Source organism: Rhipicephalus microplus, chromosome 2 (genome assembly GCF_043290135.1).
Source record: "Rhipicephalus microplus isolate Deutch F79 chromosome 2, USDA_Rmic, whole genome shotgun sequence".
Classification (NCBI taxonomy): Eukaryota; Metazoa; Arthropoda; class Arachnida; order Ixodida; family Ixodidae; genus Rhipicephalus; species Rhipicephalus microplus.
Genome location: NC_134701.1, coordinates 263,891,939 through 263,914,954, shown reverse-complemented (window position 1 = coordinate 263,914,954; position 23,016 = coordinate 263,891,939). Strand labels below are relative to the sequence as shown.

Genomic DNA, 23,016 nt, shown 5'->3' with positions numbered 1-23,016 from the left:
AGAAAACGATTGCGTGGAAACAGACGGACCTGAAACCTGGCGCCATCGATTGGCTCCCACGATTAACCCCGCGCGAGCGCTCACTCGAGGCCACCAAATGTCGCTGGCACCGACGTCACCTCACACCACGTGTATCAATTCTACAACGAAAACAAGGAAGTATGTGGCAACCGCAGTAGTAGCAGCAGCAGGACAAGAAAACACGGCCTTGACGAGTTTGCTGCACGCAGTTTTTTTTTTTGTTGCTTATTTTCACTGCGTCATCGTCTTAGTGGCACTTTAGCTCATACGGCCGGAAAAGTGAAAAGCGGTCAGTGCACCACGAAAGACAGCTCGACTGAGATGCGCGCACATGCAAATTCGATCAAAATATTGACCATATATATTGTACTGCATTACAGGTACCTATATAATAAAGTCAGGCAAGCAATCAGTGCTCTAGAGGAGGGGGGGGGGGGGGAGCTTAGTTCAAGAAGGCGAGGAGAGTATGCAATAACATCTGGCGTTTTACGTCCCAAAACTACCATATGATGATTATATGGAGACGCTGTTGTGGAAGGCTGCGGTAGTTTTGACCATCTGGTGTTCTCTTAACGCAAACTGACATCGCACAATACACGGACCTCTTCCACTTCGCCTCCATCGAAATGCGACCACCGCGACCGGGATTAAACCCGCGATCTTCGACTAAAAAAAAACCGAGCACCTTAACAGTGACACCACCACGGCGGACAGGCCAGAGTGTGTATAAATATATATATACTGAATTAAACAAGGAGAGTTGGAGGGTAGGTCTCAAAATTGATCTACAGAAAACGAAATTATATAATGTAAAAATACCTAGGAAGAGAAGAGTGCTTCAGGTCAAATAGCAGTGCACTTTGCACTTGAAATTGTAAATGAGTACGACTACTATAGGGAAGTAACCACGGAGCGAAACCACAAGGTTAAACTAGAAGAATAAGAATGGTGTGGAGCACACTCGGCATGCATTCTCAAATAATGAATGGTGCATTGCCTTTATCCCTCAAGAGGAAGGTATATAACAGAAGCATCTTTCCAGCACTCACCTACGGAGCAGAAACATGGAGGATTACAAGGAGGGTTCAGCTTAAGATGAGGACAACGCAGCGAGCAATGGAAAAGAAAATGATAGGTGTAACTTTAAGGGACAAGAATAGAGCAGAGTGTATCAGGGAACAAAAGGGTGTTAAGGACGTCATAGTCGAAATAAATAAGAAATGGTCATCGGCTGGGCACGTAGCGAGAAGGCAAGATAACCGCTGGTCATCAAGGATCACAGACTCGATTCCAAGAGACGGCAAGCGGGTGAAGGGGAGACAGAGTTAGCTGGGCTGATGAGATTAGGAAGTTAGTGGGTATAAAGTCGCAGCAGCAAGCACAGGACCGAGTTGACTGCAGCATGGAAGATGCCTTTGTTCTCCACTGGGCGTAGTCAGGCTGATGATGATGATATGCATGAGCGTTAGCAGGATGTTTTGCAAACCGGTATTGCATAGCGGTATTGCATAGAGCCCTTGCGTAGCTTGAATGATAGCAAGTGCCCTTTTTGCGCCGAGAGGGCACGGTGTAGTAATTGTAATGGCGCAAATTAATGGCGAGACGATGATTTGTACCCTAACCATTTATTTAGACATTCATCAGCCAGCGAACCATAGAGAGTGAAGCGCACTCCATTTGTGTATAAGCACGAGCGAGCAGACGGGAAAGTGGGGCGCATGGAGGAGAGAGCGAACGGCGAGAGAAGGAGCGGCGAAGCCCTACACCTACACTTTCTCATACTCTCTCCAAACAGGCGAAAGCTCCGCCAAGCTCTCGCGATGCGGGCGCCCTCACACCAGAGCACGCTCCTCCTCTCCACTCTCCACTACTCCGCTCGCACCATCTGCGTTATGCTGTTGCTATGAGAGAGGGAGTGAGAGCGGAGAGATAACACCTGCCGGCGCGCGGACACCATCGGGCGCCTGACATAGCCCGATAAAGGAATGCATTCGCATTGAAAAAAGCTCCACACACATGCCAGTCGATTGACGCGGCTATGATTACGCCGACGAAAGCACGTGCATATTGGTTCAACATATGTCGACGTCAGGATATCGTCAACGGCTCAGTTCTCAACAATGCATCTTTTTGCGCAGGGCAGATACACCGAACCGGAAATACTTTAGATGCGCGGTTTCATCTGCGAACTCATACGCCTGACACCCGACAACAGCTTCTACGCGACGCTGGACCAACGTCTAGAAGCGTCATGTGCAGAGACGTCACAAGGGCGTAAGATTTCACTTGCGTCACTATCGACAAGCTCAGCGCGTGCCATACAAGCTTTGGCGCCTGACGAGCAAAAAAGGCAAACTCGAAGCCCGTTCTTCAAACGAGTTCCCGCACGCCTTCGCGGCACTGAAGCAGAACAGGTTTATGTAAAACAGCTGCTTTATGGTGCTATGACCCGTCAAAGAAGAAAACCCTGAGAGTGTGGTGTTTTCGTTTAAAAAAATCCGTAAGTATTGCGTTTTTTTTTTTCTTCTGCTGAACCATGTATGGCTGGAGGAAAAAGGTGCCCCCCGCCGGCCAGCGAAGTAAGCGTCATTATCAGAATGCACGTCCATAGTTCTGGTCAAATGCCAGGAAATACAGGTTGCCGGGTAAGACTTGACCTGCAAACACATGACGTAATTGGGACACCACGAACCATGATGGTACCACTGCCGTGGCCACCATTAATTAATGTGTAATATGTCTCGAAGGAAAGAAACGCTTTAGAGGCAATAAAATTTGCGACATATTCCACAGGAGGCGTACAAAGATGCTTCGCAATCTGGCTGAACCAGCTAGCTAGCAGAGCTCATTACAAGTCTGAAGAGTCGATCGCACGGAGACAGGCATCGTACAAGGAAGTATGCTACAGAAATGCCCCCCGCTTTTTTTCTTCTTCAAAATAACCAGCAGCATTAAAGAAACTCGAAGCATCTGCAGGAACGAGGTCGTACAGGTCGAGCCAAGCGCGTGGAAAAAAGAAAATATGAAAAAAACGCTTCGCACGCAAATTCTGAAGCAGTAGCGCAGCAAAATGGGAAGAGTGGTTATCAGGCGCGGTGTATAATATACAAGCTGAAAGGCCTCGCTTGCCCGGAGCGGTGATGAAACGGTACCATAAACGTTATCCGAATTTTCAAGCAAGCGCTAGATATGCAGCTGGTCCTCGTGCTGCCATTGAAGGGCGAGAGAACCAATTCCCGGCTGTCGACGTCGCAACAACCCTCCGTTTTATTTTCCGGGGCAGAAGGAAGACAGGCACGTATGAAAGAACCGGAGCTCCCGCCGAGGCGGTGCTTTAAAGTGTGCGGGGCATGCACTTAGGAGGGAGCATTAAACAGCTAGCACCCCTTGCGCTGTTTCGCCGTCTCGAAAGCACGTCTTCTCTATCGGAGAAGCTATAGAACATACACCGCGGAGAAGAGGCGAGCCGGTGAACGAATTCCTGGGCGTTCCAAGGACGGAAAAACTCCCAGATAAGCCGACGCTGCTAGTTGTGACGACAAGCCAAGTGCGCGTGTCCCCCGATCACGCGAGCAATTGCGCTCTTTCTCCTCGTTCGCCGTCGAGCGATTTCTCAACGCAGCTGCCTCCCCCACGCGGCGCACTCGACGCTTTTACGAGACAGCGACGTTTCGGTGCCAGGTTGGTTCAACGATCGAAATTTGAGATAACGCAGGCAGAACGGGCCAGGGAACAGCAATAGTCGCCTGTTAAACATCATGCGAAGGAAATGGACCTGGGCTTGGCCGCGTTACGTGCAGAACGTGTGAACAACAGATAAGTAGACAGTACAAAACCAACGGGCTGGTTGCAGTGCGGGGATTTGGGTTTACCCTGCAGTGATTACACAGGTGCAACATTGCGGGGAGTTCATTTTCTATGTTGGTCCTGTACCAGAACCACCAAGGGCGGCAGAGGGGCACAAGCCACGCGCCCAGTTGCCCTTTTTCTTACCGGGCTACATATTTTAGCAGCCCTACATATTTTACCAGCTGCATTCAGTTAATTATGAATACGCGTGAGCAATTTATTTGTTCGAATTTCAGGACGGCCAATCCTTTATCAGCGTCCATCCGCATTAATGGACAGAATCGCAATCTTGGCTAGCTGCACGAAGTGGGGGATAGGCACATAAATATTAAAAAAGGAGGGCGTTCCTTGTGGCATTTCCGTCAAATAATAACGGGGCGGGTTAGCACCTGGGCGCCCCAATGCGCACCCTTACTATTAGTCGAGAATGGCATTGGAATGTGTTTTGGGCCCGCTATCATATTCAACTTATACCGGGTGTTCAAAATTAAGCTTTATGATTTTTTTAAAATTAGGCGCTCGAAGGCACGTGAGAACCACTTGTGCAAATAAGTTAAGCGGCCAGGGGGACAGAAAGTTAGATGATAATTATCGCTGTCAGCAGCCCAATTAACTAAAATTTAATAATTAACTTTTTACTGGCTGCGGTAAGTTGGCATGTTTATATTGAAAAAATGTAGGCAGTGGTGTTTGTACACAGTTTCAGTTGGAAGATTTTTTCTAGCACGCCTGTGTTCCGAGATATCCGGCTCCAAAGTTTAATTGTCTTTCGCACGATTACGCATGCAAGAGGGTGAGGGTCCGCGCAAAGCTCCTCCCTAAAGTGACGCATCTGTTGCGTGTGGTGTTTAGTGTGTGAAGAGGGTGGAAGCGTAGGCATAGGTGATAGCAATTACCCTTGCCCTCTTCGGCCGGCGAAATCAAAATGTGACAGCGCGGTGCGCCATGAGCCTTACGCATGATCCTGATGAACGCGATAACAGGAGACCATTTTTCGCGACGTTTTTTCGTGACTTTAGATCACACTGAGACATCTTCTTGTGAACGCGTTAGCAGGACCGTCCTGCACTAGGGTGCCTCCGGTTAGAGCACAGCGTCTCTGCATTGAAGGTCTACCAAGGAAATCCACGTGGAGTCCTTTCGAGCTAATATGGCTGCTTCTGGCGTGAGGTATTCTACCAAAGTAAAAGTAGACGTGGTGCTTGCAATGGCTGAAATGAATGGCAACGCTTCGTTAGCAATGGAGCTTTACGCGTCTCGCCACCCACACCGTCCCCTTCCAACAAGGCCCACTTTCACAAACCTGTTTCGACGCTTCTGCACAACAGGCTCTGTCCACCTTCCGAGACGGACCAGGAAGGCAATCGTCGATGAAGACTTTGAAATCGACGTTGTCGCGTGCGTAACCTCGATGCCAGAGCTCAGCATCCGACAGATTGCCGATCAGTGCGGTCGCAGCATCGGAACAGTCACAAATGTTTTAAGAAAGCACAAGTTCCATCCATATCACGTTTACCTTCATCAGGACCTAAATGAGGCGGACTTTGAAAGGCGAGTTGACTTCTGCAATTGGGGCCTCATCAAAACTGATCAAGAAAATGACTTTTTGCACAGAATAATTTGGACTGATGAAGCTCGGTTTTGCCGAAATGGAAGTGTTAATCTTCACAACGCCCATTATTGGGCACAAGAAAACCCACACTGGCTGAGGCAGCACAAGCATCAAGTTCGCTGGAGTGTGAATGTGTGGTGCGGCATACTCGGGGACAGGATCATCGGACCTCACTTTTTTGAGGACAACTTGAACGGAAAGATGTACACAGAAGAAATATTAGGTGTTGTCATTGATGATCTTGTCTGCAGTCTTTCCCTGAATGACCTGCGCCAAGTATGGTTTCAGCACGATGGAGCACCACCACATTTTTCTACCAGGGCGAAGAACTGGTTGGACAGACGTTTTCCACAACAGTGGATTGGGCGCGCAGGAGCGATGTTTTGGCCACCAAGATCACCTGACCTTTCTCCGCTCGACTTTTTCCTTTGGGGCTACGTTAAAGATCGAGTTTACGTAACAGAGCCCAGCGATGTTAATGACATGAAGGACAGGATAACATCTGCCTGTGCGAGTATTCCTGCAGAAGTACTGCGCCGAGTCATCGAGTCGACGCGACAGCGGTTCATGCTTTGCGTTGCTGCCGAAGGCAGGCATTTTGAACACTTTTTGGGGCATTGACGTCTTGAGAGGTGAAGAGTTTCGATGAGATTTGTGCATGACCGAAATATGCTTATGTAGCAGCAGGAAATATGCGTTAGCAAGGATAAAACTGTTTCAGTTATTATTGGTGGAGTTGTTGCTCTTGTTTCAATAAAAGTTACAGTACTCGGACATCAGCAGTCACGCTATTCGCGTAGCCCAGGCAACGACCACGCATGCTTCTCTAGTGATTATTACGCACGCGCACTGGCATCCAGATTCTCCGCTCGCACCATTATCTCGGCATGGTATCTGCCACTATCGTTAGAGGCTCTGCAGTTGCGTGTTACGACACTGGTTGCAAGCGTTCTTCGATTTTTGATTTCGACGGCCGAAGAGGGCAAGGGTAATTGCTATCACCTATGCCTACGCTTCCACCCTCTTCACACACTAAACACCACACGCAACAGATGCGTCACTTTAGGGAGGAGCTTTGCGCGGACCCTCACCCTCTTGCATGCGTAATCGTGCAAAAGACAATTAAACTTTGGAGCCGGATATCTCGGAACACAGGCGTGCTAGAAAAAATCTTCCAACTGAAACTGTGTACAAACACCACTGCCTACATTTTTTCAATATAAACATGCCAACTTACCGCAGCCAGTAAAAAGTTAATTATTAAATTTTAGTTAATTGGGCTGCTGACAGCGATAATTATCATCTAACTTTCTGTCCCCCTGGCCGCTTAACTTATTTGCACAAGTGGTTCTCACGTGCCTTCGAGCGCCTAATTTTAAAAAAATCATAAAGCTTAATTTTGAACACCCGGTATATTATAGACTTAACACATATAGACCCCAAAGTTGATTTCTTGATATACGCGGATGATAGCATTTTACTAATCACCGGAAAATATGCGAGTGAACTAATAAGATGTAACACACTGCTAATCAATATCAGATTGACCTATTTAAAATGTGACGAAGATTAATCCCACCAAAACAACAGCGATCCTTCTTAAAGCCAGAAACAAACCTTTTCAGTTGAGGCATTCAGTCACTTACTTAGGTTTAAATATGGAATTGGTTAATGAACAAAATCTTTGGAGTTATATTTTCATGCCATTTGAGTTGGGATGCTCATTTTAATAAACTTCGAAACAAATTTTCTGCACAAAAGCCAAACTACAAATTTATAACGCATTATTAACGTCGCAGTATAGTATGGGCGACCACAACGCGAACATGATAAAGTAATTACATTACAAAAGGAAGTTCTCCGGCACATTGCAAATATCGAACCTCGGGTCACAACAAAATTGTCACAAAAATACAAAACCATTCGGGTATAGATCGGCATTACGGATACCGCGTTTTGCAGATATTTCATGTTTGCAAAGAAGGAATAGCGATTTTTTTTTTTTGCATCCGTAGCGACCTTAAAACACCACGACCTACCTGTGCATCTAAGAAACTCTGAACCTCGGTTTGTGCAGCGCTTTCGCGCAGAATAAGCTATACAATCCCTCAAACACAATTCACCAAAAATTCTAAACACGCTACTAAATTATCTCGCAAGGAATTGAAGATGTATTTCGTTAACACGTACGCACGTATACGGCATATTCACGTATAACGATGTAAATCAAATTATCACATTTTGTCCGAGTGCTTTGCTACTTATGCAAATATGTGCATCATTAAATGTTCAATATCCTCTAATCATGCATTTGAGTGCCAAGTTTCTTTTGTACTAAAATTTTTATGTTCTCGCGCTGTCATGTACAACGCCTCCCGGGCCCAGTCAAGCTGTTGACGACAGCTTTTAGCCCCAGAGGACATTTCTAGTTTGTACTAGAAGAAATAAAGTTGAAAGTTAAAGTTGAAATGTCTAGGAATGCATGAGCTTAATATGAATCGAAGAGGAGTGCACAATATTATTGGCTATCTTTCGACCACGCACTATCAAACGGGAAAGCGCGAAAAAAACTTGAACTGTTACACTAGACGTAGACGCACGTGGCGTCGACTCATGGAACGGTTCCACTACGTTGGGGGGGGGGGGGGGAAACGCGTCGCTAAAGCCCCTCTAGAGAAAGGCGAAACGCGTCGGGCGTCTCGAACCTAGCGCGTGTGGTGTTCTATCAACCATACCGACGCCTGCATTCATCCAACAGCGCAGCCTGTCGGAACGGTCCACAGAAATCTGCTCGCGTCAATCGGCGAACTGCACACACACTGAAACACCATGGCTGACAACGATTTGTTGGACTACGAAGAAGACGAAGAGCAGGAGCAGGCCGCAGAGGAAACCATACCGCAAGTGAAGAAGCCCACCGGAGGATACGTGTCCATTCACAGCTCCGGGTTCAGGGATTTTCTTCTGAGGCCCGAACTCCTGCGCGCCATCGTGGACTGTGGCTTCGAACACCCGTCCGAGGTACAACACGAGTGCATACCCCAGGCAATCCTGGGCATGGACATCCTGTGTCAGGCCAAGTCTGGCATGGGTAAGACCGCCGTGTTTGTCCTGGCTACTCTGCAGCAGCTAGACCCTGTCGACGGCCAGGTGTCCGTGCTCGTGATGTGCCATACCCGAGAGCTGGCCTTCCAGATATCCAAGGAGTACGAGCGTTTCTGCAAGTACCTGCCGGCGGTGCGCGTGGCCGTGTTCTTCGGCGGCATGAACATCTCCAACGACGAGAAGGCGCTCGCGGACAGCTGCCCCCACATTGTGGTGGGCACACCCGGTAGAGTCCTGGCCCTCGTTCGCACCCGCAAGCTGCAGCTGAGGAACGTAAAGCACTTCGTTCTGGACGAGTGCGACAAGATGCTTGAGCAATTGGACATGCGTCGCGACGTCCAGGAGATCTTTCGCGCCACTCCTCACGAGAAGCAGGTCATGATGTTCAGCGCGACGCTGAGCAAGGACGTCAGGCCCGTGTGCCTCAAGTTCATGCAAGACCCGATGGAGGTGTACGTGGACGACGAGGCCAAGCTCACCCTGCATGGCCTGCAGCAGTACTACGTGAAGCTGCGGGAGAACGAGAAGAACCGCAAGCTGATTGAGCTGCTCGATTTTCTCGAGTTCAACCAGGTGGTCATCTTTGTCAAAACGGTCCAGCGCTGCGTGGCTCTCGCGCAACTGTTGGTGGAACAGAACTTCCCCGCCATTGCCATCCACCGGGCCATGACCCAGGAGGACAGGCTGTCCCGCTACCAGCAGTTCAAAGAATTCCAGAAGCGGATCCTCGTGGCCACAAACCTGTTCGGACGGGGAATGGACATTGAGAGAGTCAACATCGTCTTCAACTATGATATGCCTGAAGACTCCGACACGTACCTCCACAGGGTTGCCAGAGCTGGACGTTTTGGCACCAAGGGGTTGGCGCTGACGTTTGTAGCTGATGAGCAAGACGCAAACACCTTAAACCAAGTGCAAGACAGGTTTGACGTTAGCGTCTCTGAACTGCCCGAGGAAATTGACATTTCCTCTTACATCGAAGGCCGCTGAGCTGTCCTAATGGCTCAAAGCCGCTTTGACAAGTTGTGAATCGCTACGTATGAACATTTTCCTCTAATTTTTTACCTAATGCGTTTTGTGTAAAACTGTCTGTCCAATGTTATTTTATTTCGACACATATTGCTCAGAAAGTACGCTTTCAAAGCTATATTAGACTGAGAATAAAGTTTGAAAGGAAATAAGGTGTCAGTGGTATAAGTTTCTTTTACACAAGAGGTATATGTATATGAGCCTGACGTCACTATTTTCTGTAGAGAAGTGGTCAGCTGTGGCGCAATCTGGAGGTGACCGCGAGGTAGCGCCACTGCTGGTGCTCCCAATATACTATAGGTTCGCCTCAATCCAGTGAAATCCGATGTACTAAGTTGAACTGCGAAGTTGTTAAACTGTTCGAATGGCACTGTTTGAATCGTCTACTATGGGCCCTGACACTCCCGCAGCATGTGACTAAGAGTGCCGACCTCGCCACACGACGTACATGTTTGTATTGTCACTTTTTTTTTCTTTTTATCCAGTGGCCGTGGTAGTGTAAATGTCTGGATACATAGTGTGCGAGAGTCTGGGGTTTCTGTATGAATCTAGTCGTCTAAAGTACCGCTTATGTCCTGTTTAGCCTATCGTAAGGGGATCGATTGGTATATGCGTCTCCAACTGGTAGTGTGAGGTGATATAGTGAAACCTGGTTATACAATCTTCCCACGCTCAGACGTTTGCAGTACCCGCGGGGTCTGATTATATACTCCGACGATGCTCGGTGAGTGAGGCGTCGAGCAACGCGGTGAGCCGCTTCGTTGGTGGTGGCCAGTGCGGTGCGTGCCGGGATCAATAGCATGTGCCCTCGGTTATCGAAGGCAACCACTCCTGGATGTACAAGATGTCGCTGGAGTACGTAGAACGCCTGTAGTGAGATGCGCCCGTTGGCAAATTTGCGAATCGCTAATCACATACGCGGCCTTGTTCTGTTAGGGCCAGTGCGATAGGCGCTTCCTCTGCCGCTCGGCACGTGCCATGTTCACAGTGAGGCCCATGATGTGCTTGCCGAGATGGCTGCCGCCTCGAAACTGTGTCGGTATAACGGGCGGCATCAGTGAAAACCGCTTCTGTGTCGACGGAGTAGCTTTGGGCAACGCCTCCTAGCTTTGGGTAATGTGCTGTGCCCTCGCTTTGAGCTGTCCCGTATGACGTTGGGGGTGCATGTTGCGAGGCAATGGGAGAGCACGTATACTTTCGTACCGTTCTCGGGATTTCTACCCTGATGGCGTGTTGCGTGTGGTAGGCAATACCGAGTTTTAAATGCGGAGCATTTCTTAGTCGGACAATGTCGCGCTTCGGCGTCAGCGCCGTCTACACCCCCAGTGCGCATGCTCGCGTCTCGTGACGGCCCAGGAAGACACCCACAAAACTGGCGCTCCGCTCCCTCTCTCTAACCTCCCAAGGTCGACGCAGGCAGCGTCTGCTAGTAAGAAAAAACGACTGTTCACGCTGCACAACCGTCCACTGGCCACACCGTTATGTAGGCACTGAATCGAGCGTTCAGAATTCAGTCAAGGGCGTCTTTACTATAAGGCTTTCGCTTGTAGTTGAAGGCAACGCTTCTCCTTCATTCAATAAAAAAAGACGAGTTCCCCCGCGTAAGATGCGGGCGGCAATTTTTAGTGGCGAAGCTCCTTAGGCCGTGGGTATAGTGAACTAGAATTTATATATATATATATATATATATATATATATATATATATATATATATATATATATATATATATATATATATATATATATATATATATATATATAGTGGGAGTAATAATTCAATGGGCCAGTTAGTCTTCGTGAAGGTATGGGATATGGCACAACGGGAGCGTTGTCAACAAGGATAAATATATTTATTTCCCAACAGTTTCGGGAGGGGACCTCCCGAAACTGTCGGACGCTCTCATCCCCTGATCTCATCCCCTGATGAAGGGAGGTCCCCTCCCGAAACTGTTGGGAAATAAATATATTATATTTATCCTTGTTGACAACGCTCCCGTTGTGCCATATCCTATATATATATATATATATATATATATATATATATATATATATATATATATATATATATATTCTTATGTAAAGTAAATAAGAAGAAAGAAGAAGCAAGTTATCACGGCAAGTTATTTTTTCACCCACTTTTCTTTCTTATTTACTTCACATTGGTTCTCGTAACTTCCCCTATACATTCCTTGGCATTATTGTCTGTTAGATCTCATTATTATTGCGTAAAAACACGAAAAAGCAAGTCCTTAGGTATACAATTCTTATATACATACGGAGGAGGGAATGACCCACGGCTATATAAATATGTAGTTTGTAGCCACCTCTAGATTATGACTTGCTCAACAAACAGATGGCGCTGCGTGTATATGTCCGTCAGGGAACCTAGGCTACCTAACGTCCTTGGAAATAATATAACAAGATGACGCTAGTGGTTTCCACAGCATATTCGCGGGGTGAATGATGAGTGCGGCAAAGCGTCCGTCCGTGTGTCCAACCATCCGTGCGTTCACCCGTCCGTCCGTGCATTATGTCCGTCTGTCCGTAAAGGAAACGTAGGAGGAAACTTAAGTGAAGGAAACTTAAGGACTGAATAGTTTACGTTGTAGTGATACCATCAAGCCAGTGAAGAGGCTTTCTGACCCCGGCCATCAAAATCTCATATGATAGAATGTTGGAATATATAAACATTCAGCTGTTTCAAATAAAGGCTTGGCTTGTATCGTAGTTACAGCGCGACAACGATAGGAAGACACGACAGGAACAGGAAAAGGATTGCCGCACTGTTCCGTTGAATTTGTCAGCGTGACGCCGAAGGTGTCCGCTTTGAAAATTGCTTTTCTGGATGAGGGAGCGAAATGTCATACAAAGGACCCTGGTCACACTTCACCCCAAAAAATTACTGCGTGTGCGGTGTGGTAGCGTCTCTCATTCTTCGCGGTAAATGCGCACATACGTTACTGCTACGCATAACCAAGCATCTCCCTCACATTGGAAGCGGACGCTCGAATGATTAGAGCGTCCGCCCCCAATTGAGGCGTCCAGCCCCATAGTCAGCGTGCTCCAGCCAGTTTTCCTGATCGGAAGAAAGCTATATCGGTCAGGCGCTTGATGCGTCGAGAAGGCGACAGCGCCCGCGGGGGGGGGGGGGGGGGGACTCAGCCTCGTGCATTGTCATAATAGGGAGGGGGGCGCTGCAAAATATTTTGCCCCCCAACCCACGAAGGCTTTCTGCGCACGCCTATGGACGCATGCACAGATAAAAACAGGATTCTGGAACACATGTATCCAGAATCATAACGATTAGAATGTGAAGAAAACATCAATACTTTGGATCGCAGGCGAGCCTCTGAAGCTGACGTTATAGAACAAAGGGAAAGGTCAGTCTTATCGCTCAAGTGCGGTGAAAGCACTGCCGAAGTTGCTTTGAATCAGTCTGCGAGAAGATACGCGAGCAGTGCGCGGCTGTTATCCTCAATGATCTCCAGAGGTCATTCCCGGGAACACTCAACTCTCTCGCACAAGGGCTCATCCTCGGCTGGTCTGCCGACGGAAGACCTCCCAAGACCGGCAATCTAAAGAGCGAACAGGACGTCGATTTATCTTATCATGGACGGCTCGGCGCCGTCTGCGGCGATAAGGAGCCTGCAGGACAGTTGCTTGTTTGTTTCCCTCCGTATAATGGGGCTAGACATTTGTTTTGCACGCTTCAATTCAAAGCCCTTTCGAGAGAGTTCGAAACACTTTCCCAATCGCCAATGTGTTGCAAATTCGCTTATTCCGACTGCACTGTTTACGAAGACTGGCACACAAAAATAACAGACAGGTGATTCCAGGTAAGAACAGTCAGGGGCCTTACGTGCTAAAAGGTGTACTAATTACTAAATGCAATCACTAATATACACAATGTTCCTTCGCTTTTCAATAAATATGAAAACGAAGGTGACGTTCGTGCCTTAACACGAAAAAAAAAAATATGAGACAGCATCTTTGTTATTCAATGAAACCACGACGAGCTGCAGTGAGTGTGAAAACAAGGGAATGAATTTAATAAACCTAATGTATGGCTCCCTTTCTAGGTAAAGTTGCGGTATTTATCCTAGCTTTGATTGTGACAAAGTTGCACTGTTTGACTGCTTTTTACTATTCTATAATACCGTTGAATGACCATGATTGTTGTACGCAAACCTATTTTACGCTTTGTTTATTGCAACCAAAATGTGTTTATATACTTTATTTTGTTGTGTGCTGCCTATAGTGCTGTCATAACGGCTGGTAGGCAATTTCAGACTGTTTACAACAGCTTTACGCCTGAAGTATTCGAATTGTAACGAAGCGTTCGAAATATACGATCGATCGACTAATTGAGACGCACGCTCTATAGGGGGCACACATCATTAAGAATATAGAAGCATAGGCTCGCGTAGGAGCGGGGGGGGGGGCAGTCTGCCTTATACATTCGCTTAACAGGGGTTTGGGCGCTACAATGACCCCACGCCACCGTGGTTTGGTTTGGTTTGGAAAAACTTTATTGACAAGTCCGAAGGCGTGCGCCCTAGCACACGGCGGGCCGCTCCCACGATGGGACAGTAAGGCCGAGCCCTAGCGCCGCATCGTGGGCCCTCTGGACAGCCCAAAGTTGCGATGTTATGTCTGGACTCCGGAGAGCGGAGTCCCACTTTCTGGACGATGCTGTATCGGTGCCACGTACCGAAGGGCACTCCCAGAGCATGTGGTGTAAGGTGGCTAAACCGCCACATTTTGTACACGAGTTGGTTAAATAAACATCAGGATAAAGCTTGTGAAGAAAGGCAGGGTTAGGGTACGTTTCTGTTTGAAGTAATCGCAATGTAAGCGCCTGCGCTCTATTTAGCTTCGCATGTGGAGGTGGAAAGATTCTCCTATCCATAGCGAAATGTTGGGTTATTTCATTATATGTAGTTGGCGGATCCCTGTTTACGAAATCTCCAGTTCGACCCAAAGGTCCTCCATGGCCGCGGACAGCTAACCCTCGCGCCCTGGAGTGGGCCAACTCATTGAGATTTATGATCCCTCCGTCCATGTTTCCCATATGAGCTGGGAACCATGTAATGGTATGGGTTGTAAGCAACTTATCACCGAGTATATTTTTGGCCTCTTTGCACACAGCTCCAACACTGAAGGCACGAATGGCAGCTCTAGAATCGCTAAATATGTGTTCATTACGCTGATCTAAAAGAGCCAAGGCGATGGCAACCTGCTCAGCTGCATTGGCAGTTCTGGCGCATACCGACGCCGCATTAATTGTAATGCCTTTGTGGTTGATTGCCACTACCGTGAATCGGTCTCTCTGGCCATCATATTGCGCCGCGTCCACGAAACAGGCCCCCCCGTCAAGATCCGCAACTTGGCGAAGAAGGGCCCGAGCGCGCGCTCTCCTCCTTCCAACATTACGTTGGGGATGCATGTTCCGCGGGGCAGGCGAGACAATGATGTTTTCCTTCTGATCCCTCGTCAACCCTTGGTACAGAGCCTCAATCTGAGCTGGTGGAATACCCATTTCTGCGAGAATCATCCTCCCCGCTTTTGAGCCAGACAGCCTAATTACCTGTGTTCTTTCTTGTGCTTCCGCAATTTCCTCCAATGTATTATGAATTCCCAACTGCAGGAGACGATTGGTGTGGGTGTAGTTGGGGAGCCCAAGGGCATTCTTTACAGCTCTCCTGATCATTGCATTAAGCTTGTCCCTTTCCATTCTCTTCCAGACATGCATTGCCGCCACATATGCAAAATGACACAGCAGAAAAGCATGTATAAGCCTGACCAAGTTGTCCTCTGATAGTCCTGTCCTTCGGTTAGCCACCCGTCTTATGAGCCTAATAACACTGTCTGTCTTTTTTTCCAACCTTTTAATCGTGATGGTGTTGGTGCCCGTTGCTTCTAGCGTCATACCTAAGATCCGAATGGAAGCGACTTTGGGGATTGATCGTCCGCTTTTGGTACGTAAGTGGATGTCATTTTCTAGGGGCGGCACCCAGCCTCGCGGTCGACGGCCCCTCCTGACCGGTTTATAGAGGAGAAGCTCAGACTTTTCCGGAGAGCAAGAAAGGCCTGTGTCTTCCAGAAAACTCTCGGTAGTGTCGATGGCCTCTTGCAGGGCCGCCTCTACAGTGCCATCACTTCCTCCTCTACACCAAATGGTGATATCATCGGCATAAATTGTATGACCAACATCTGAAATTCCAGAAAGCTGCCTCGAGAGACCAGCCATGACGATGTTAAAAAGTAAGGGTGATAGAACAGATCCCTGCGGGGTGCCCCTATTTCCCAGCGCTTGCACATCCGATTCTAGATCTCCAACTTTAAGTATGGCTTTTCGACCACACAGGAAGGATCTGACAAACGCATGAAATGAGGAACCTAGGTTGAGACTTGAGATCGCATCTAAAATAGAATCATGGCGGACATTATCAAACGCTTTTTTTATATCCAAGCCTAGGATCGCCCTGGTGTCTCTGGTATGATTATCTAAAATTTGACACTTAATGATTTTCATAGCATCCTGCGTACAGAGGCCTGGCCTAAAGCCAATAAGGTAGTGAGGGAAGAGATCATTGTGCTCTATGTAGTCCGCGATTCGGTTCTGGACAACGTGTTCCACCACCTTTCCCACGCATGACGTGAGAGAGATGGGGCGCAGATTGTCCAAACTTGGTGCTTTACCGGGCTTGGGAATGAGGATCACCTTGGCCAACTTCCATTGTTCCGGGATGTCACCTCCCTTCCAAATCCTATTAATCTCATCAGTAAGAAATTCAACAGAGTCATCTTCCAAATTCCGAAGCGCTTTGTTGGTGACCCTATCTGGACCCGGTGCCGATCGGCCATTAAGTTCGTGCAGGGCACGTCGCACATCGCTGATGGTGAAGGGTTCATCCAAATGGGCACAAGGTGTTCCCATATACCCCGGATAGGCTTGCATGGAATCAACTGCTAGCGGTAGATACTTCTCAGCAAGCTGCCCCAATAGCTCCGCGCCCGAGGAGGATTTTTGAGCAAGATGAAGTATTCTAGCAAGGACCCCCCTCTGATTAGATTTAGTGCCCGACTCGTCAAGCAAGTGTTTTAAAAGATTCCATTTACCTCTGGTTCGCATTTGTCCATCGACTGAATTACAAATTTCATCCCACTGTTGCCTCGACAAGTTTTTGCAATGTTCTTCAATTTGTGTATTTAACTCTGCTATCTTTTTCCGAAGCCTACGATTAAGTCTCTGACCCTTCCATCTGGCCAATAGCGACTGCTTTGCCTCCAGTAAATGCGCAAGCCGACTGTCCATTTTGTTTGTCTGTACCTCTGTCTCAATGGTTCTGGTAACCGCTCTAACGTCCTGCAGCAGCATCTCTGTCCATTGCCCCAGAGAGTCCGGGATTTCCCCCTGTTCCGCTCGAGCGCTGCGTGACTCCCGAAATTTATCCCAATCCACGTAAGTAAACTTTCTTTTAGATTTTGCCTCCATCTGTAATTTAGTAACTGTAATATAATGATCACTTCCTAAATCCGTCAGAAGATTTTCCCAACCTACCGAGCCAGCATTTTTCACGAAAGCTAGGTCCGTGGTTTCGTTCTTTTTTTTTTCTTCAGCAAGTAATTCAACTTACCTGGTCATCTTACTGACGAGGCAAGCATTGACCGCCACAATGCTCTGACCGCTCCATTCGGGCGGGAAATCCAAACGCTTACTGTTGCGGTGCAGCAGCATGGCGGCATAGTTACTAACTTTTACCGAGCTAACAAGCGAATAATCACCGCAACAGAAGCCCCCCAAAAAGCAGCGCGACATACGCCAAGAAGCCCAAAAGAAGCAGAAAAGGAGTTTCCCAATTCTTCAAAATATTTCAATTATAATTGAAGATGTCACTAAAATACGAAGGGGATCGAGTTGCAAAAATTACCTTAAATATTTTGCATATAGCGAAACCGCGCACAAAACATGCAAGCACATTTACATTTCAGTATTTTCTCCAAGGTAGTCCCTGTTAACGCACGTTTGCCAGTGCATGGTCAACGTTCCTGGTTTACTCTGACAACGTATATTCGATTTTAACACTGAACGACTCAAAGCCATCGCTCAACTAACGCGCAATCAGTGAACGACAAACATGCTAATTGGGGAACGCGATTTTCATTAGGATAACTATACACGCTAGCATATGGACGCTGGATAACTTTTCATTCATTCATTCATTCAGTTTCACTGAGCATTTTCTTCACAGAGCTGCGGAAAGAAAACGCAAGGATAAGAGCAAAAATCTGCTATGGTAGCAGCTTGACGAGGCTCCTACCCCTTTTCACTTGGCATTACAAATCCGCAGAGCACAAACATGAAAAAAAATTTGACGTCGATTTTCGAACTTCAAGAAATTAGAAAATAAAAAAGAAAAGGCATCAAATTACATCACTTTCAGGTTTACATAAAATAAGCAAACCACAAAGAGAGAAAAACAACAAATAAAACAAGAAAACAGCGTACGGTCAATCATGAAACAATGTACACGTTGCTAAACGGCTAACTTCCAACTTATTAGTAGTGCCAGTGTAAATACAACGATTAAACTGGGGAGGGGAGGGGGTAGGAAAAGTGGGTAACGATTTAGAGTACTTGGTACACTACTCTTAACAACGACTAGCAAATTAGCGATTTCTCACTTTTTTGGGGGGAGGTTTTTCATCTACCTTCACGAAACATTGAATGATGACAAGCTGAAGAAAAAAAATCTGCCCAAATTTTACTGATGGCTGAACGCGTATAGCTATACACACGCTTTTTCGAGGTAGATTGCTGGCCTATTCGAAACTTTTATTAGTTTCTTTTCTGCTTTTTTACTTCATTGCGATAGTTTAAACTTTATACAGGTACCCCGTTGTTCAGCCGCGCACAAACACGATATTTATGTGCGGTAGACGAGCCTTATCGGAGTGTCACGCTACCATATTGCAGCTGGCGGCTTCGATGTGTATGTCCACTACCTAAAAATACTGGGCCAAGTGTACCCTTACAGAGCACGATTAGCCCGCTTTGCAAGTAACCATACTGCACCAAAGTACACGGGTATGTCAATTCAACAACCTCTCAAAAAAGTTGGTCAAAGCAGCGTTCAAACGACTACAGCACATATCGCCGCGGGTTAATGCATTTCAAGCGGGAAGTTGATAGAAATATTGCTTTGCAGAGAAAGGTGATCTTGAAGATAGAGCAATCGCGTAAACAACAACAACAACAACAACAACAACAACAACAACAACAACAACAAAATTACAACCACACTGGTAAATGCTACATCGTTGAACGACTCTCGAAATTTGTTCAGAAGGAAAATGATGAACATCGAATCAACGATTTCCAATTTAATGCGCTTCATGTCAATGCCCATCACGTCCAGGCCACGTCACTGATGACCTTCCTGCACGAAGTCCCCGTTCTCGCGGTCTTGAACTTTATACTTGCTCTGGTCGGATGGGTCGACGTCGAAGTGTCGTCCAGCCGCTCGGTTTCCATGTTCCAGCACACGCTGTTTGTAACCAGCCGTGTAGATATATATATATATATATATATATATATATATATATATTGCGCTCTGTGTGGGCAATATATAGATTATAGCCCACACACTGCTTTTTTTGGACAAAGTAAATGAAAGACCCTGGAAATGTGCACACCTGAAGCACTGTGTATGGGTAGGAGATCAGAGTCGTTATTGCAACAATTGCAGATATTTGAAATGGCGCCGCCACTTTCAGCATGCGACGCCCAATTCAGGTAGTGACCCGAGACGTCAGAGGGAGCGATTTTCATACTCCGTCAGATTAACAAACTCGCGGCATGGGCCGGTGAAACGCGAAGTTCTTTGTACCGCCGACGAAAAAATTGCCACGCGGTCAGTTGTTGCTTTGAACCAATCAGAGCAGGCAAGACGGCAAATTTGACAAGACGAGTGCGACAATAGTGCATGGACAGTCTTGAAACCATCGATTTCCGACACGTTGGTGCTTTGAACCAGTCAAAGGGGGCGTGTAGGCACCATCCGAGCCAATGAAAGCGTACAAAATGACAAGTTGCACAATATGAATGCGGCAATATGGCGGTGTCGAGGTTAACTAGAGCAAGGGGTACGGTGCCCCATGCTCCGCAAGGCACGAGGGGCTTTCTCTCGTCGCAATCGAGCAACTAGCCGTCGTGTCGGCGAGGCTTATCTGGGTGGCGTGGCACGTGGAAATCGTATAAGCCCTCCCATCGCTACACAGCGGGAACCGGCTCGGAAGAGCCTAGCCAGACGATTTTTATCATCGTCTCCCCTAGACTGCTGGAGGTGATAACACGGCTCTCTCCGCTCGAGTGTCATCCACTAAAGAAATGAGGGAGGTCGACGACGGTCGCTAGCAGGAGAGCCGAGATAGGCGTTAAACCAACCAGCCCGCAGAACTTTCCATTCCGCCTCCCGAAACCTCTTTGGAGGGGTACACCACGGAGCACATCGTAAATCAGGAAGAAACACCTGGTGGCCGAAGTCGATATTTGGGTTTTGCCCAACTATACGACTGGTTAAAACTTGCATGTAGGTCTGAATGAAAAGAAAAAAAAATGGAGGAGGTAGGAGGATGATTCAAATTACGGGGTCAATAGGATCAGAATGGTGGTGGGACTCCGGAGAACGAAAGAGTGGCTCTGTGGCTAAGGACACCGTAAAGTGCACACCCAAAATGAGGAATTGCGCTCCATTTTTAGCCACTCCCAGATATGGTTAGAGCTTTAATCACAGGCGTGCGAAGGAGTCCCCCTTCTGATCTGGGGGCAGGGCGGCTATCATAGCACCCCCCCCCCCCCCCGCAATTAACTCAATGTACGGGGCAGATTTCGAGCTCCCTTCTCTCCTCGCGCATACGCCAAGACTTTCCCGATGCACAAAAACTTATTTGGTACATCCAAACATCGGCATGATATTTCGTCGAACTTGCAAACACGAGGGACGCATCATGTTTAATATCTACTTATGTGTTAGTAGTTGGCGAGCCATATATGATGGAGCAGATCACAAGATGACAACACGCACGCACAAAATGACGCAAATGCCAGCCTTTCGACAATAAAGCGCCAGTTGCAGTGAAGCGCTTGAATTAAATTTACGTCACTTCATGCGCTCGCGACTGTGTCATCTTGCGCTCTGCTTCTCATTCAAGAATCGGGTTTACCTGCATTGTTGAGCAGGGTGAAAATGCTCGCAGCGGTGGCATTGGAGATGGCCGCTTTGCCCTGGAGGTCGTGGGCGCGAGCCCCATCGCCGGCCGTGATGCGGTCCTTGGACACCAGGACCACGTTGCCCGGCTCATCAGGTAGCTCGTACACAACCTTGGTCTTGCCTTCGATGACCTTGTTACCCAGTCGGAGACCGCCTGAGGCAAAGCGTACGCATAAACCGACGCCGTGAGTTCAATTGGGAATGCAACACATACGCGTAAAGATATCTGCAAGCGTATATACACCGGCCACGTCTCAAGGTTGCGTAAAACCCCCGAAGCCTGCATGCATCGCCGTGCTTCAGGAGTATACAGACCGCTTTTGGTTTGAACGACTTCATTTGTAACCCGCGCGTCTTCTTGTAACTCGCCCGACAATCGCCGATAACGAACAGGATCGAACCTTGCGACCAACGCCTCATGAAGACCCAGATGCGTCTCCGTCAAGTACAAAATATAGACGAAAGAAGCAAGTACCCCCCGCACTAAAAATAAAATAAACAAGAAAGCTAGGACGCATAAAACATACAAGCACAAATAGTGGTATTGTACGGCAAGCCTGGTCCATTCCCACAGTGTTCCCTTGCGACAGTTCTTCGTTACAGGGAAATTCGCTTACACTCGAAATAAGTCGCCCCGCAGTTATTACAGTGTGTGGTTTCTATGGCATCTGTGCGAGCGCTTAAACGAATCGTAAATTGGATTCAATTATTTCAGGCTTTTCAGCATCAGCAAATCAGAAATGCGAGAGCCATAGCATATAAAATAATTAAGTACGATTTACGCGAAATGGGGCAAATATGATCGCAAGCAACATTTTTTTTTTTTGGGGGGGGGGGCGGGGGGGGGGCTACAAATGGCCAAGTTTTGCTTGCCTGCGCGACCATACTATACGAGAGATTCTTCTTCATTTTACAACACACCTTAATTGTGCAGTTTACATGGAAAGGTCGACAGATGAAGGTGACATCGCATCGTTCGTCTGGTACCATGCAGAACTACGAAGGCCAGTCTGTACAACAGCACTATTTTATGACTAATTCATGTTACCTTGGAGGTATTGACGGATAAATCTTTTCGAAATTACTTTTTGCCACACTGACCTTGTTTTTATAGCCCACTACTAGACCCGGTCAAAATGTCACTAATAATGAAAACGATATGTTCGCAAGACTACAGTCACAGGAAGGGTGAAGACAGCTTTTGCGCGGTCGGCCCCACATTATCGAGTTACTGTAAATGCCTAAAGGTAGCAGATACAGTAACTCGAACTATTATATATTGCAACGAGACCTATGCGTTTATTACTTGTGTGCGAGATGTTTTCGATAAACAATGAAACTGGTAGATTTTACCTAAATGAAAATAAATCAGAGCGCATTCAGGCACAATTAACTGTGTCCGCGAACCTGTAGCTGCAAACGCGTAAAAGAAAATTTAGCGGCGCGTGGAGGGAAATTCAAACATACACGGCGGAGCGCGCACTAAGGCAGCGGTTCTCGAATGCGTAGCGCGCGGGATAAATGTCAGCTCGAGGAAAACGAAACGGCGAACTTTGTTTTCTTTCGGCGCCAAAGAGCTACAGCACTCGTAGAACGGGCGACGGCAAACAGCAATCCGGTTTGAGGAGCAGCGTGTTTTCGCGCCTTTTAAAACGAACCGCGCGCAGACAAAGCCACACCCACCCAGACGGCGTCAAGTGTGCATCGCGAACGCGCGTTTCCCGAGCACAACGCGACAGTTTCAGATCCCGCCGGCGCGAATCCGAACTTCGCCGCGGGCCTCGCATTTCAGCAGGCACAGAGCGCGCACGGTCGACGAGCGTGGGAATGGGCGTTCGCAGAGGGGCATTCCGACGACGCACTAGTACACATATATGCGAGCGTAGTACTACTCACTAGCCATGATGTCGGCGACCTTGGCGAAGGTGCGAGCAAATGCTGAGGGAGACAATCGTCTGCTGGTCTGCCTAAAACAAGAGCAGCACAGCGTCGCCTTTTCAGGGGGGGATGCAGCAGCAAATTGGCCCGGGTGTCGCGAGAGGCCGAATCGGGCTCAACACGTGGCTTCGGCAGCGGCGCGCAGTAGCGGACGGGAGAGGAGGCGGTCCCGCGAGGAGGATCGGA

The 23,016-nt window shown here is 47.7% G+C and overlaps 2 protein-coding genes across 2 annotated transcripts in view; one reads left to right on the top strand and one right to left on the bottom strand.

Moving 5' to 3' along the window:
* The window catches only part of Paics (PAICS bifunctional enzyme), a 37,844-nt gene extending 14,905 nt beyond the window's left edge, over nt 1-22,939 (bottom strand). Inside the window, exons 1-2 of the mRNA XM_037421069.2 lie at nt 22,789-22,939; nt 20,846-21,046 (exon numbers count right to left, since the gene is read on the bottom strand). Coding sequence (XP_037276966.1) covers nt 20,846-21,046; nt 22,789-22,795 — 208 coding nt within the window. The 5' untranslated portion in view covers nt 22,796-22,939. The remainder of the gene's footprint in view (nt 1-20,845; nt 21,047-22,788) is intronic.
* Nucleotides 8,182-9,770, top strand: LOC119170044 (ATP-dependent RNA helicase DDX39A). Its single transcript, XM_037421070.2, has one exon. It carries the CDS (start codon nt 8,312-8,314, stop codon nt 9,575-9,577), a length of 1,266 nt encoding a protein of 421 aa, XP_037276967.2. The 5' UTR covers nt 8,182-8,311; the 3' UTR covers nt 9,578-9,770.
* Nucleotides 22,940-23,016: the final 77 nt, after the last annotated feature.

What these genes read in the sequence shown, in the direction of transcription:
- LOC119170044 (XM_037421070.2), top strand. Translation starts at nt 8,312, where the DNA reads ATGGCTGACAACGATTTGTTGGACTACGAAGAAGACGAAGAGCAGGAG.